A 17199-nucleotide genomic window follows, 5' to 3' on the forward strand; every position below is an offset into this window, starting at 1 on the left:
AATTTAGGAGGCTGTAGCGTGTTTCTAAATTCCTCAGTTAAAACCGGTTCTTGAACTTGATAAGTGGGCTTCCGCGTGATAATTGACGTCTTTCTTGAAGCCAATTCAGGTTTTTCAGCATTTCTGGGACGCTCTCCCGTGGATCAAACCTGAGACCATTCATGCTGCCCTTCTATGTGTACGTCAGTAGCCACTGTTACTCCTATCAAGTAAGAGTCCAACACATTTGACCTAAAGATCGGACGCACAAGCGTTTTGGAAGCAGTCTCCTTGGTAGACTGGCTGAATTTTCCAGTATCTTTTCTCCGAACCAAAGTCTGCTTTCCTGTGATTGAGCCTATGTATTCATTCCATCCTGTAGGTATACAAGTTCTTCCAGCAACATATAGGGGTTGAACGAACATATGGAAACATTAAAAAAATAACACATTATCATGCCTATTGCTGTGTAAGAAATCAGCTGGCATTAAAAACAGCTTCCACTCTTCTCAGAACGGTTTTCAAGGAATTCTTGTGCCATACTTCCTGCAAATAGTGACAAGGTCAGATGACGTTGCTGGAGGCGGCTGGCGTCCACGCACCCTGCTCGCCGAAACAGACCACAAAGGCTCGTTTATACTGAGATCTGGTGACTTTGGTAGCCACGCGAGGTGAGAAAATTCATCCTCGTTCTCACAAAACGAGTGCCTGGACGACGCGAGTTGGTAAACAGCTGACCTGTAGTCTTGGAACACAGCACCACCACTGCTGAATAAACATTTTCACATGGGATGGAGCTGAGCAGTCAAAATGGCCGCGTAATCCCTGCCAGTAACGCGACCTTGCAGACTAGTCATGGGAGCCCCGAAATACCACGATATTGCTACCCAAATCATTATTGAATCCCTCCCATGTTTCGCTCTTCGAACGTAAACTCGGCCAGAAGTTGGTGACGCTGTGAAACAAGAGTCATCCGACCAAATGACTTTCTCACATTACTCCATAGTTCAGCTTTTATGGCTTCTTCACATTGTTTTCCGGTTGCGGGCGTTTGTATCAGTAACGTATTGTTTTGGAATTCCACTTCGCCCGGCAGTTCCCCGCTTATGGATCTCCCTTTGTGTTGTTTTGGTGCTGACAGTGATCGCCAGTGCGACATTCACTTCTGCAGCGACTTCTACAGCTGTCGTCGTCTTATTTTTCGTCGCAACGACAGTCTGTCGCAACCACTCAACACGTCCTTTCGACCACGTTGTGACGTAGAGTATGTTGTTTTTCCTCTTTCCCTGTATGCGGTATAAATCTACCGATACAGTGCCTCTTGAAACACTAAACACTTCGACCATTTTGGCTACGGAAGAACCCGCCATATGATTACCAATAATTTCCCCACGTTCCGATGCACCGCTCCAACACAATGCACTTACAACCACACAGAATACTGTTTTGACAGACTAACACTTGGAACGTATTGCAACGTATTGCACGGGTGCTGTTCTTGGTCAAGTACAACAATGAAACGTGCAGGCTTTCTTAGCATCTAAATTTATGTTCAAGCCTTCATTCCTTGTGGAGTTCCCACATTTTTGTCCACCTCTTCTATTTGTATGAACTGACGTATTTTGAATGTGAGTCATGGACGTTGTATTCATAAGACTTTTTGCGCATTGTGAGGGGCATAATTTTACATTTCTTTGCATTTAAAGCTAGTTACCAATCGTTACACCACACTGAAATCTTATAAATATCTGACAGGATATTTGTGCACCTTTTTTCAGACGGCACTTCACTATAGATAACTGCATCAGCTGCAGAAGTCTGAGGTTCTTATAAATATTGTTTGCCAGATGATTAATATACAAAACGAACAGCAAGAATCAGGGCTATTTAGATTGTCGCCTAGGGGCCAGCTCCGCTAAAAAGTACACAGTACAAAAATTTAAAAAAAATCTCTTTTTCGTGGGGACTTAAAAAAATAAAGTGCACGTTATTATGGCAGAGCAAGCAACTTTTATTGAATGCTGCAGTACACTTCAATGTGACAAAGTTTCATGACATTGTGTTTCAACTGTATCACCATGTCTCCGTAAACAATGGTCGGAACATTCTGCCAGTAGCCCAATTCTTCCACGGTAGATGGTTCAAATGGCTCTGAGCACTATGGGACTCAACATCTTAGGTCATAAGTCCCCTAGAACTTAGAACTACTTAAACCTAACTAACCTAAGGACATCACACACACCCGTGCCCGAGCCAGGATTCGAACCTGCGACCGTAGCAACCTCGCGGTTCCGGACTGCAGCGCCAGAACCGCACGGCCACCGCGGCCGGCTCTTCGACGGTAGAAATCTGCTCCTTGGTCACGGAACTTTCGAGACCCGCTGGGTCAACATCCTCGTCGTTGGAAAAATCTCTTTCCCCCAAATGTTCACCCTCGATTTGCCCTGTGGTCGATGTGAATGGTCTTTTCTCCCGACCAGCATCACCGACGTCTGTGCAGCCTTGTTCAAATTATTGTCACCACTTCACTATAGCTAGATGCGACATTGCATTTGGTCCGTATACCGCCAGAATTTCACGGCGAATCTGAGTTCAATGTAGACGTTCTGACCACAAGAATTGTACTGTTCCGCATACGTTCATCTTTCAAGTACGTTTCCAGTTGCTGTGCCATTTCGCTCCCTCATAGTGATGCGCCTGATTTTGGTACCACAGAAGAACTATGTCTGCAAGAAGCCTGAAAAAATGTGCACAATGGTCTTAGCGTGGGTCGACATGAGTAACTTACTTTCTAAAGCCCCATGTAATGCTGTGTTACATACCCACTTATGATTGAAAAAGTCGTGGACTTAGTTGTTTTGTTCGGGTATATTTGTATGAATTTTACAGTGGACAGCTGATATGAAGTAAGTCGGCACGCAGCTCTCTAACACAGCTCTCCTTCACGTTAAGTTCCCAGGTGCCCAGTCGAATGCCTGGCGCTTCACACGGCAATATCTATAAGACTTTTAAAAGAATGGTTGACGGAATTGTGGCAGTTTGCAGTGAGTTCGAAAACGGAGAAAGTAAATTTATTACGTATCTCATTTCGGCCAAAACAGGAGCCACAATTTTTTTCCTGTTGCCCGGCGCTGATTCTTGGCCTCTTCAAAATCAGGAGAAAGATCTCGTTAATGAGGTTCTGCAGGAAATGTACCGAGTGGTTATAATTAAAGTGCAGCTACTGACAGAGACACCGTGTGGGCTGCATTATCGTATGGCAGCGAAACTTGGCAGATATCCTAACTCGTTAAGGCGGAGGTGACTTTAGGAATTCGAATTTTGTCAACCAGATGCAAATCTGACATTGTGGACGCAAGAAATATGAATAAAAACTTTCCATATGGAATGGATTAGGAACGGAACGTAGACAGAATATGTAGGACGAGTGAAAAAGGCATAATTTTGCGGTTTTTATTAATCGTCACGATCACAATTTGTCCAGTATGAGTAACGGAGATGTCAACGAGATGCCGTACAGTGTTAGATTTGTACCTTGTGGCCAAAATTGGAACTATTTTTTTCCAGCGTAAACGGGTTAGCATATCTACCAAGTTCCACTGCCGTGCGATGATTACAGCCCACACTGCAGTTCAGTGAGTAGCTGCACTTCAGTTATAACCACCCAGTACAAAAGTTTGTGAGATCCATAGCGTCTGATGGATATCTTACTGATTATACATGTCATAACAAGGTAACGCGACCACAGGAAACTTTTAGCGAGAAATTCAAATGTTGAACAAACAAATGCGTTAAAAACACGAATTTATGTTTATAAATAACGTTTTATTGTATTGATTATTTAAGTACCAACTGCAAAAAAACTCCAAAAACTCATAGTTTTTACAACATTATGATGATTGTACTCGCAATATATGCGAACATGTGCTGTGGCAGCTGCGCCCCTCCCGCCGGAGGTTCGAGTCCTCCCTCGGGCATGGGTGTGTGTGTTGTTCTTGGCATAAGTTAGTTTAAGTATTGTGTAAGTTTAGGGACCGATGAACTCTGCAGTTTGGTTCCTTAGGAATTCACACACATTTGCACTTTTTTTTGCAACTGTGCCTACTACAAGCGATTAACAACAACAATTAACAAAAAGCTGTAACTGTCTTAAACTTCTCCCAGAGTATAAAATGTTCAAACAACTTACGTAAATTCAGACGGTTGGCTTTTTCGATAACCATCGACATTTCCGTAGTACGGCATATGCAGAAAGACAAAGCGCGCGGGCGCCCGCACACACACACACACACACACACACACATCTAGCACCACCACGCGACCACAGATAACCAACATCAAAAGTTATCGATAGCAAATATTAATTACGAGCAGATGAGCAAGCAGCATTAACTCTATCCCTCTGCTGTTTGACAAGGGAGAGAGCACGATTCCAAGCAAACTTTGCGAAATTTAAGCAAAATTGGCTTAAATTGTGCTTGAAATCGTGCCCTCTTCCTGTTCAAAGAGCAGAGGGTGAGCGTAAATGCTGTTTGCTCACTTTCCTGTAATTAATATTCACTATCGATAACTTCTGACAACATAGTCTTTAGTTACGTGGTTGCGATAATTGTTTACGTTGTTTCATATGCATATAAGACGTGTTATGGTTCTTGGTCGGCGTAGTCCCTCCTACTGAGAGTTCTAGTTTCCTTGCATAGCACTCACTTATCGTATTTGTGCTTTGAAAATCAATGGGTGTTCACCTGTCGAAAAATAGGCGTTTGTCGAAGACGTCACCTGGCTGCGTTCTCGTATGTTGTTTCAACTGTTATCCCTATAATCATAAATTGTACAGTAAAATTTTGTGGTTGGCATGGGTATTTATCTGATTTTTCTATTCTTTTTTGCAATTCGTTGAGAGATACTGGTGAATGTGAAGATAGTTTAACTTTCTTACTACAAAATTATGAAGGAATCTTTAATTAAAGATGTAACCCCAAAAACATTCTTCTCAGTAGCTTACAACTGAGGCGACTTAACAGAGTTGATTGTGAAGTTAGTTGGCATGCCCCTTGAGGTGAGTTTGCGTAACCTGATACGGATAGCGATACTTAGGCATAACAAAGCAATTTCCGAGTAAAAACATTTTATTTTGTCAACACTTTGGCTTACTTCAAAGTATTAATTCTTCAAAAACTAAATTCCTCGTGACAAAATAGTTCTTGAACAAACATAAATTCTGCTTAAATGTATAAATAACTTCATGAACTTAAATGAATTAACGAACAATGAATTCTTGAAGAAAAATAAGTTCCAGTTATTAATATAGCTACTTGCAGGTATTCAAATAAAATTAGCAACCACGAATGTACGAACTGTCGGCTCGCTTATTTGAACTGGTGGGTTCAATTTTCTCACCGTTTTACTTATAGTCGGACCAAACTGAATCATCCAAGTCTGGCCAGCCTCGGTTTCTTCCCCTTTTGATGATCGTGAATACGGGAATTTCCTTGCCATCGCTTTCGACAATCTTCCCAGGCTACTGACGAGCATAGTACTTCACAAAAACGCACACTTAAATGTGTTCAGGATGATCAAGAAGACATTATGTGTGAAGCATTCCTTACTCGATGTGACCTTTGGGTAAGGCTATGCCAACTGGGACCAACCTGGAATGAGATTTTCACCCTGCAGCGGAGTGTGCGCTGATATGAAACTTCCTGGCAGATTACAACTGTGTGCCCCACCGAGACTCGAACTCGGGACCTTTGCCTTTCGCGGGCAAGTGCTCTACCATCTGAGCTACCGAAGCACGACTCACGCCCGGTACTCACAGCTTTACTTCTGCCAGTATCTCGTCTCGAGTTCGAGTCTCGGTCGGGCACATAGTTTTAATGGTTCAAATGGCTCTGAGCACTATGGGACTCAACTGCTGTGGTCATCAGTCCCCTAGAACTTAGAACTACTTAAACCTAACTAACCTAAGGACATCACACACACCCATGCCCGAGGCAGGATTCGAACCTGCGACTGTAGCAGCAGTGCGGCTCCGGACTGGAGCGCCTAGAACCGCACGGCCACCGCGGCCGGCCATAGTTTTAATCTGCTGGGACCAACCTAATTACGATAACTATCCCCAACCCAAAGAGATATCAGAAACCATACAAACCAATACATCAGAAACAAAGGATTCTGATACAAAGAATTGTGGTAAATGAGTGCAACCACAGTTAACCACGCTTTCGAAAACAGCCATCAGCTGCGTCTCAATGCGATCTATAGATTCACCAGAACAAAAGAAATTACGATCAAAAAATTTAGTCACTAATCAGAAAAACGAAGAAACAGGGCTCTTTCCTTTACGACGTTTCCAAGAAGACTGAAGTTTTGATGGATGGTGCACCTTTACGTACACTATGTGACCAAAAGTATCCGGACATCCCCCAAAATATACGTTTTACATATTAGGTGCAATGTGCTGCCACCTACTGCCAGATACTCCATATCAGCGACCTCAGTAGTCATTAGACACCGTGAGAGATCAGAATGGGGCACTCGGCGGAACTCGCCGACTTCGAAAGTGGTCAGGTGATTGGCTGTCACTTGTGTCATACGTCTGTACGCGAGATTTCCACACTCTTAAACATCCCTAGGTTCACTGTTTCCGATGTGTTAGTGAAGTGGAAAGGTGAAGTACCACGTACAGCACAAAAGCGTACAGGCCGACCTCGTCTGTTGATTGACAGAGACCGCCAACAGTTGAAGAGGGTCGTAATGTGTAATAGGCAGGCATCTATCCAGATTATCACACAGGAATTCCAAACTGCATTAGGATCCACTGCAAGTACTGTGACAGTTAGGCGGGAGGTGAGAAAACGTGGATAACATGGTGAAGCGGCTGCTCATAAGCCAACCATCGCGCCCATTTTTATATGAGTTTTGTTGCAACGTTAGTTATAATTATTGGTTGAATGCCGTTCGTGATTCCTTCACTCTCCCCCCCCCCCCCCCCCCCCCCGACGGGTGGAGTTTGTGCACGTCTGCACTCTATACTGGGACCTTGCCTTTCGCTGGTATGTCCTCTACCATTTGTGATACCCAAGAACAGCTTAATGACATGAGGTGGAAAGAGGGTACCAGCCTGGTATTTACCTAACTGGATATGGGAAATCACCTAAAAGCCACATCCAAGCCGTCTGCCTCAACAGCAGTCCGCGAAGCGGAGTCGACCCGAAGAAGGCTTGCATTCCAAAATTTCAGAAGGGGCGCGTTAACCACAGGGCTATCGGGGCAAGCAGAATTTTTTACTGACTAAACCTTAATTGCTGCGTTGTAGGTTCTTAATTCCAATATTGATGTAAAACTTATTTTTTAGAGTTACTTATCAGAAAATTTTCCGTAATAGGTCCCACCCGACAAGTAAAATGAAGCCTTAGTACAGAACCCAATAAAGTTCTCTGGGGACCGCCTCAAGCTACTTCTACTTCTGCCGACTACTCACCATCCAAAAGAATTTGTTGCGTCTTTTTTACCAGGAAATCTTCAATCCAGTCACAAATTTCGTTTCATATACCATACATACTTCCTTCTTAAACACGCTGTTGTAAGCCTTAAACTGGAATTGTCCGTGACCGGGCCGCAGGTGGACGACATCGAGATGAAACTGGACCAGCTGATCGAGATGTACCTGGAGGACCGCAAGCGGCTCCTGGCGCTGCCGCTGCCCACGGACTCGGGCCCGCCCCCGCCGCCCGCCCCCGCGCCACCGCCCGCTCCGCCGCCTACACCCGCGCTCCGCCCCAAACCCATTCTCATCGACAAGCAGGCGTCGGAGCCCAACACGCCCATCGCCAAGAGCTTCACCGACGTCACGGCGGTGGTGCGGACCATGCAGCGCGGCCACTCCGACCTCAGCCACCGCATCCGGAAGCGCGTCACCCTCAGGTAAGCAGCACACACCGCTCCTTAATCTGTAGTGAGATAACAAATCATTTAAGATTTGCCTTGTAGTGGTCTCTCGACCACCACCAACAACAACAACAACTGATTATTGTTATCCACAAGCCTGGTTTACACCGGAGCGAACACGAGCGAACACGAGCGAACACCACCAGCGAACAAGAATTGTCTCTGGTTTAAATGGCAGGCAATCTGCTAGTGAACGCCATTCGGTCGTGTTACTGTAGCGTTAGCTGGTGGTTACTCATGTCTGTCAGCGAATCGTCAAAGGAAGTTCCCGTCCTGTTCGCTTCTGGGAGAGCAGTGGTCAGAGCATTGGCATGCTGCAAAGATCACTGGTCTGCAGCTTTAGCTCCGAACCTTTTTTTTCTTTTGACATGAGTTGCGTTAGCGATGGAATGAGCCAGAGAGACTTTAATGTTGGTGACAAAAGAATATAGATACCGTAAGTACTTGTGGGATCCAAGAAATCAACAGTGTTCATGCCAGAGCAAAACAGATACGATTGACACAAAATTTCCGAAGCACTCAAAGGTCCAACTAAGAACGTCAGAAAGGTTATTTTTTACTTATCTATTTATTTATGTAACTTGCTCCTACATCTGACCAGGTTTTCACACATGCAGTATTATTTTACGTCTTAGTTTCCCAATAAATAACAGTAGTTTTATACTGAGGTGACAAAAGTCATGGGATAGTGATATGCACATACTTCAGTAGCGGTAGTATTGCGTATACAAGGTATAAAAAGGCAATGCATTGGAGAAGCTGTCTTTTGTACTCAGGTGATTCAGGTGAAGAGGTTTCCGACCTGATTATGGCCCCACAACGGGATTTAACAGACTTTGAAAGCAGAATGGTAGTCGAAAGAATTTTCCAGTGACGTAATAAGAAAACTTATTACGTTGGGAGAAATGTCTCAGTCTTGACGGTGATTAGGCTGAAAAATAAATATGTGATTCTGAAACTTAAGAATTGTGCTTTAATGTACTTTTTGTCCTATCTTCGTAATTGTTTTTGTTTGTGTTCTACAAGCATGTGGCATTACTTTTCAGCCTACCCTAGTATAAAATTTTTTTCTCCCCTCCACGATTTTTTTGAAATAATTCGTTGGGAAGTACTTGTAGATGCATTTTCCAGCTCTTTTTTTACTCTCTTAATTGTGCTACTGGAATAGCTAGCGGTTCATGCAAGACTGTCAAGCACACTTTTTAATGATATTTTGCTACCTCTTTTGTCTCTTCCGACAAAAATTTAATGGCATTGCATATAATCCCGCGTGCCTAATTATAAAGGTCTTTCCCTGCACCTGTAATACTCAAAGACTGCGATGCCCTGCTACGTAACAAAGAGAGAGCAACACTTGAAGTGAACAGGTCGTCAGCTATCATTAAGCTGTTCCGGCCGCCCGTTCTCAATAATTGGATGAAATCTCCCACTGGTCAGGAGGAGCACGTGCTTCTTCTGCACACTGGCCAAGTTAATTTGTCAGAGCTCTACGCTAGACATATTCCAAGGTTCTTTTAGAGACTATATCCTAAGCGACATGGCGTGCTACCCAATTTTGAGTCTGAAAGAACGTGAACGATTTGAAGTAAAAAAAGCCACAGACTTCCAAGAAATAATTGTGGCACGAAAGTTATAGAGGTTTTTCCTTTTGCTGCATCTGCTCGTATATGAATTATACTAGTGTATGTCTGGTGAAGCGTAATTCATGAAGCCACCTTAAGTAGAATTTTCCAAGTTTTAATTTTTTATTTTCCAAACGATCGAGCCTTAACAACAAAGTCATAATTTCAAATCTCACAAGAATTTGCAAATAATTGAAAACCTTTTTTACAAATGTTCAAAGGCAAGAGCTAACGCGCCACAAAAGGCTCTCAGAGAAGTCTGGAACTACATTTCGCTAATGCACCTTAATCGACTACTGAATGCTATCAGTGATCAGTAACTATATAGTAAAATGACTTATATGTCTTACAACACAAAATTTCGCTGATATCACGTCCAAAATTTAAATCACACGTCCGTATCTTCTTAAGAGTTAAACAATTACATAAGAACCAGTAGCTGGGCTGCACTCCATTCTGCTTTGTTGGCAGAGAAATGATGCGTGGCGTGATATATTAAAGCCGTAGTCAGGCACACCCAGTAGTGTACGCAGCGAATTACAGAGGAGAACAATTTCCCTCTCCTCCACCCCTATTAACAAAAATTAAAATATTCTCAAACGGAATTCTCAACCTACTCCACCACACGGACGGACGTATGAATGAATTTGATGCAAGTCTGAAAAAAAAAAATGAACATGTACTGGATATCGACTCAGAACTGGTATATCCAGAGCTACCTGTCGTGAAAGCTCAAAACTACTTCGCCTTCTCCGCTCTTTTTATTGGAATTGAAATTCCAAATACCTCTAGGTTCTAAAAGCTTGCAGTAACATTGTACCTTCAATTCACAATGTTTTCCTTGCGTCAAAACAACTAAACGTATGAATGTAGAAAGTATTCACATATTTCAGATCGTTACCTGTGGGCCAAAAAGGTATTAACAAATCTCTCTACCAGATAATTCATTCTAGAGAGCAGGTACCTACCATAAAGCGGCAGCATTAATGTAGTTGGTGTTTGTATTGCTCCTGATGAGTGCAGTCGTTTACGAAACATGGTATTTTGACAGCGTTCCTTGTCATCATCTTCTGGTGATACCTACTGAATGAACGCCTCCTTTTTATCGTGATTGCTCCGCGTCTGTTATCCCTCATTACCAGGCCGCAAATTTCATCGGTGCAGTTGTGGAGGGACCCGAAGCCTAGTGCTGAGCGGTCATGCCAGTGCTTCTGCCCTCCCTCATCGGGTGCGGAAGTTACTCTCGGCCGACGTTGCGACTTCAGTTGTCTAATCACTGGCTCCAACGCTTTATTGAGAGTAAAGCTACTGTCAAATGGCTCTGAGCACTATGGGACTTAACATCTATGGTCATCAGTCCCCTAGAACTTGGAACTACTTAAACCTAACTAACCTAAGGACAGCACACAACACCCAGCCATCACGAGGCAGAGAAAATCCCTGACCCCGCCGGGAATCGAACCCGGGAACCCGGGTTTGGGAAGCGAGAACGCTACCGCACGACCACGAGATGCGGGCAAAGCTACTGTCTCTATTGTACAGTCCATTGGCCGCTCGTATCTCGACAACCTCCTTTAAATCACAGTCGCAAAACGACAAGGTCTGTTTTAGCACTTCATTTTGTTCATATTTCATTGAGTCCTCTGTAGCTATGCTGCAATCCGCAACTGAAGATTTTGTGCGTTTGTTGAGTACCGCGTCTCTCCTGTGCGCCTGAAACCTTTCTTCGAATGTCAGTACCCCCTGCCTGATGTACAAGGGCGTGCTCAGAAGTAATTCCTCTGAAAGTTTTACTTTGTTCTCAAAATCAGTTGACGTATTACATGTCAAGCGTATTACTCGGCCGACTTTCCCGATTCGGTGACAAAAGTTGCAACTCTCTGCCGCTAGAGGGCACTGAATCGTAGCTTGTAACATGACGACGTGTAACGTAACTATGCCAGTGTGTGAGAAACTGTTTCCTGTAATTGAGTTTCAAACCTCTGAAAACAAGCCTCCATTTGAATTCCATAGAACAATGAAAGCTGTGTATGGTGATGATTGTACCGACGTCCATGAAGTGCAGCGTTTGGTTGTTCATGCTCCTGATGAGGTGGCGCTAACCTCAACACGTGTGACAGAGCTGAGAATGAAAGACTGCTTACGGCAACCGACGAGACTCGGTGTAATCGAGTTGATCAACTTATCAGAGAAAACAGTCGGCTAACACAGACACAGCTCTGAGGTAAGGATGGCACATCACGACAGCCTGTACAGGCCATCATCGCAGAACTACAGTACAGAAAACTATGTGCGCGATGGGTGCCTCGAACGCTCACTCCTGACGTGATTAGACATCTGTCAACAATTTATTTTGTGTTTTGATGGTAAGTCTGGTAACGCATGCCGCGGAGTTTGAATCCCCGCCAGACGTCATGGACGTCGAAGACCCCTAGAGGTCTCTGTACCATCGCGCCGTAAGCTGTGGCGGCGTGCGCCTTCTGGCCCGCATTTAGAGTGAGGGCGCCACAGAGGAACACGTGTTTGCAGCGGCCAATGGCGGCATCCTCGATCGAGTACTGAAGCGCCTGCCTGTCGCTCAGCCTACCCCTCCCTCTTCCTGAGTGGCTGCCCCCTCCTACTCCCCCTCCCTCTCTTGTGCCCCCTTTCAGTGTGTCTGCACTCCCTCCTGCCTTGTCTTCCCTCTTCATCTCCTGCCCCACGTGTCTCCTGCTTCTTAGTGTACCCGCTGACGCCCACTCTCTTCATCCCGCCGCTTCCCCTGTTGCCCCTTGCTCTCCCCTCCTTTTCCATCCTCTCTGACCTTTCCCTCGGCAGGTCCCACCTGGCAGTTTTATTCTTCGTCGTGTGTGCTCCAAATGGGTTTTAAGTGTGTTGTTCTGGAGTGTTTTTAATACTGTGGCCGACTTTTAACCTGTGCATGTGCATCCAGTCTATTCTCTGTGTTTTAATAATCGCCAACTGTGCTTTTTAAATTTCTGGTGACTTTTTTAACTGTCCCCATGAATGTCTCCATGTCAATGTATTTTTATCTCCATTTTCTCCACTTACGCTGTTTTATGTTCCCCTTTTTTATCGCCTTATTTATGTAACATTTTATTCTTGTTTTAGTTGTCATGTCACTCGGCTGAAAAGCAGCGGACTGTGCCGCTGACAGCTCTCCCCTGCCCATATGGGGCAGGGGAATGAAATCACAATAAAGGGAAAAAAAAACCTCAGCTTGCCAGTCTAACCTTGTGTGCATCTCAGTACATTTCACCTCGCATTAGACAGCGCATTGACTTTCGTGTTTTGTTTACGAGTGGGCGTGATTGTCTTGTTTGGTTCATGACTCTGCTGTCTGTTCTTGTTGTGTCGTAAGGTCCTTCACTGGTCGTGTCTGTCCTCTCCTGTTGTGTTGTCGTTCACGGGCCGCTCTACAGGTCCCGCCGCATTTCCGTCACTAGAACCCTGCGACTGTTCTGATCGCTGTTACAACAGGATGGGCTCCTTAACAACACTGTGACATGTGATGAAAGCTGGGATCACCATTTTGATCCCGAAAACAGAGAGCATCAATGAAACTCCACCACAAAAGAGACAGACCCCAAAAAAGTTCAAGACCATGCTATCAGCAGGCAAAATCATGCTCACAGTGTTCTGGCATGTTCAAGGCATGAACTCCTCAAGATACTGTGATATCCTCAGAAAACTGAAAGCACGAATTTGAGGAATTTGTGCACATATGGAGCACTCTCTCCTTCAACATGACAATGCCAGACTACACATGAATGCTGCGACCTTTACAGACAATCCAACACCTCGGGTTCACTGCCGTTGATCATGCTCCATGCAGTCCAGATTTAGCTCCATCCGATTTTCATCTGTTTCCAAAACTTAAAGAACATGTTCGAGGACTTCTTTATGACGATGATGAAGTTGTGTAATCAGAGGTGAGGTTCAGACTCCCACAACAAATTCAAAAATTCTACACTGGCGGTACCAAAAAACTGGTGTCTCATTGGGAGAAATGTGTTCGTCCCCAGGGTGACTAAGTTGTGAAACAAATATGTTGACATCAAGACTAAAGCTGTAGAATATTAATAAAGTTTGTTTTATTTAAAAAGCTCGTGTTACCACATTGGCATGGAATACAGTAGACAGCCGGTTTACAGAGCCACAAGTCATCTTTCACCATACCTAATATTAATGTTACGTTGAGCCAAGATTCCACCACTCTTGTTTGATACTTTGCCGGCATGACTGGGTGTTGTGTGATGTCCTTAGGTTAGTTAGGTTTAAGTAGTTCTAAGTTCTAGGGGACTGATGACCATAGATGTTAAGTCCCATAGTGCTCAGAGCCTTTGCCGGCTTACAGCATTTACGCCATGGCCTCATCCTCTTCGTCAGTTTTTATGTACATGGCCTGCCCCTCCTGTCCAAAGGCACCTCAGATTTGTCTCCCATCATATCCGTTCTTCTCGAATACATCCTCAAAGTGAATAAGCTGCCTTGGTAGGCCTTCTTTGTCTCACAGTGCACTGGTCCTATGGACTAGCGAAGTCCACATAGTCGTAACACACTCTAGAGCCGTGAATGATGATGGCAGCTGGAGGCATGCTGGTACATACTAGGATGGATGACTTTTCTGTAGCCTACACATTGTGTCCCATATGTCGTCTTCTTTGCTCTTGACTAGGACGTCCAAAAACTGGATTTTCTATTCCCTTCCAGATCCTCGTCATATTGGATGCTAGGGAGCAGAGAGGTGGCTGGAGGAACTCTTGAAGCCTTTAACACCAATGTGACCACACCACATGTGAGTCATCTACGTATCTGAGCATGTGGGATTCAGTTCAGATTTATCTAGGGCTTTTTCTTCAGTATCCTCTATGATACAGGGCATCTCACGGCGACGCCATTCCTTTGTTGATAATAGTCGCCATTAGAGATGAAACGAATATGCATCAATTATCTGTTATCTGGCTTAACTTTGCTCTCCAGTCAGATACTGGACGATACGTCAGTATTTGGTGGATATTGGATTTTCAATAAATTATGAAACTCTGATGTAACTGACTTTACTTTATCTACACGTGAGATATCCTAAACATAAATACAACCACAATCGTTTTAAATCAAATCACCATTTATTATTCATTTAAAAAAATGAAATATATAAATTAGTAGTTGTACTCAACTAGAGACAAATTAGGGAACTGAGCTCCAATTACAGTGTCGTCCACTCTCCTTATTTTAGTAGGCATTGTGGATGGACTACTACTGGTGGAAGATTCTTTGCACGATCTTCCTTCGAACTCTTTCAGATTTCAGCTTCAAGAGTAGTATTGCCTTGAATTTTGTGTATAGAAAGATTGCAGTCAAGAACTGTGAATCTTCATTTAAGGAGCTGGACCGGCTTCCTAGTTCAGCTTTCAACAACACCCTCATGTGTGGCAAGTCAGGGGTCTTTGTGCGTTCTCATCATTGCCTAAACACTTATTTAACAACACAATATGTGGTACTACTTCGGATATGCAGGACAGATAAGAACTTATTTTCGGTTATGTCTTGAAAGGGCTTCAAAACCTTACCCCCTGTTCCATCCAACACCACTGATGAGATGTAGGCGTACCATGGTCAGCCACATATAGCTACATAGCCCATCTTTGCTCCAATAGGCTCTCTACTATATAAGATGTGGAATTCCACATCGTTCTGATATCTTGTACCAACTGATGTTCCGCTACCTTTAGGTCATTTTGAATCAGCTATAGTTTTTCTGGAGCTAGGCTTGAATAACTGAAGTGCATCGCGAGGCGTCTACCAGTAGTGATCATTCCTGCTACTTAGAGCTGGACACTCAGTTACCCAATTACGACCATCTGAAGCGAACTGGCTTTGGTCAATGTCCCATCGATCTGCACTAGTATTAATCACACTTACAATATCATCTACGTTGTAAGAACCTAGAAAAGACTTCAAAGCAAGAACTATATGTTCAGCTTGAATTCAGAAGACAACCATTAAGTTGTGAACGTCAGAAAACAGGTCCATATATCAGAATTTTTGCTTTCACGTAAGTTCTGTCGCAAATGTCAGGAATTGTTGTTTGGGAAATGTATCTGCAGTTTGATAAAACTTCTTCCAGAGATCTTTTAAATCTGGTACTTTCTAAGACGCGAATGGATCACTGTCTAATGTAATCATTTCTGCTATTAAATAATGATATTTTTTGGCTTTTGTATCGTTTCCAAAACAGTTTTTTTCAATCTATTCTGTCATAATCTACTGTTTTTCTGTTGGTTTTGAAGGCTACCTTGTACCATATATAACTAAAGACTGTGTAGCCGTGACAGTGGCTGTACCTTTATTAATTGCTTGTAATTTATGTGGATATTTCATTTCCAAATTATTTTTCATAGCTGAAGCACACGTTAGACAAATAAAAATATTTCATTGGGTATGAGGCAGGTTACGTATTTTCATCCCAATCAAGCTTAATTAAACCAAGTATTCGATAAATAGGTGTCCACTTAACGATATTAATCATCATATCTATGGGTATGGTCAGTTGTTCGTCAGTGTAACAAAACAATTCAAAATAAAAGAAGAAAAGACAAGCTAATAACTAACAGCTTTTTTACCTTCTCCGCTCGGAAAATTTGAATTTCGTACAACAACAAAATGGCAAACTTATTATTGTCACTGTTTACATCAAAATTTTCTTTATCATGAAACCAATAGATTATTTTCAGTAGTAAGTTCAAAAAACAACAAGTAAAAACGAACAAATTAAATACTGTAATCAACCAAAAAATTCCAAAATGTAAGACGTGCAAGGCCCATGTTATGACTGGAAACAGAAAATGACAGCAGCGCTCCAAGTGGCCTGGCAGTGAATTTTGAATACAAGGAACTACAGTCCGAAAATCTGCATTTTTAATTTGAAATACGCGTTTTAGATGACAATATTTTTCGTTTGTTCTTTATGGGTATACCTTGTAGTCTTGTAGTAAAGCGTATGTCTTGAAACCAAAAGGTTTTTGTGCCCTTGCAAAGTAATGTCTTCGAGAAATCTTAATCAAAAAACAAGATTAACTTCTCGTAGCTGGGGTTCTCAGTCGTGCAAAATTTTGTAACTGTCGTCATTGCCTCCGTTGATTTTAAAATAATTTGTAAACCCCAATATTGGAGTTTCGACCGTTTGGCCATTATCATGTGCGAATAACTGCCCTTAATTACATGTCAAAACCTAAAAATCATCTGACATGACATGACAGACAAGTTGGTTTCATCGCATTGTGTTCGTGTTATGACTTCTTATGTGTATTGCACTCTTTGAACTGCATTGCAAGTACATTATTCGTATTTTTCTTGGTTCTTGTTCGCATATTGTGCGGAGTAAATAACTGTATATTCGTTTGGTTTCATATAAAACAGAAGCTGGTTTCATCATATGGTGTTCTGTAGACTCATGTAGCCCCTCCTCCCAATTTGTTACTGCCTATGAACCAATGTGTGAACTGCTCGACTTAATTGCGTTGTATTATAGGTTATGAACTTATTATATGCTATGTACTTTATTTTTGTTTCTCGTGCTTTGTTAGATTTAATGGAGAGCTCCACGTTAGCATCTTTTGACGGAATTCTTCACTAATACTACAAA

The 17199-nt window shown here is 43.1% G+C and overlaps 1 protein-coding gene across 1 annotated transcript in view; it reads left to right on the plus strand.

Moving 5' to 3' along the window:
- The window catches only part of LOC126175638 (potassium voltage-gated channel subfamily KQT member 4), a 992116-nt gene that overhangs the window by 834769 nt on the left and 140148 nt on the right, over positions 1 to 17199 (plus strand). Inside the window, exon 12 of the mRNA XM_049922528.1 lies at positions 7604 to 7905. Coding sequence (XP_049778485.1) covers positions 7604 to 7905 — 302 coding nt within the window. The remainder of the gene's footprint in view (positions 1 to 7603; positions 7906 to 17199) is intronic.

Source organism: Schistocerca cancellata, chromosome 3 (genome assembly GCF_023864275.1).
Source record: "Schistocerca cancellata isolate TAMUIC-IGC-003103 chromosome 3, iqSchCanc2.1, whole genome shotgun sequence".
NCBI lineage: Eukaryota > Metazoa > Arthropoda > Insecta > Orthoptera > Acrididae > Schistocerca > Schistocerca cancellata.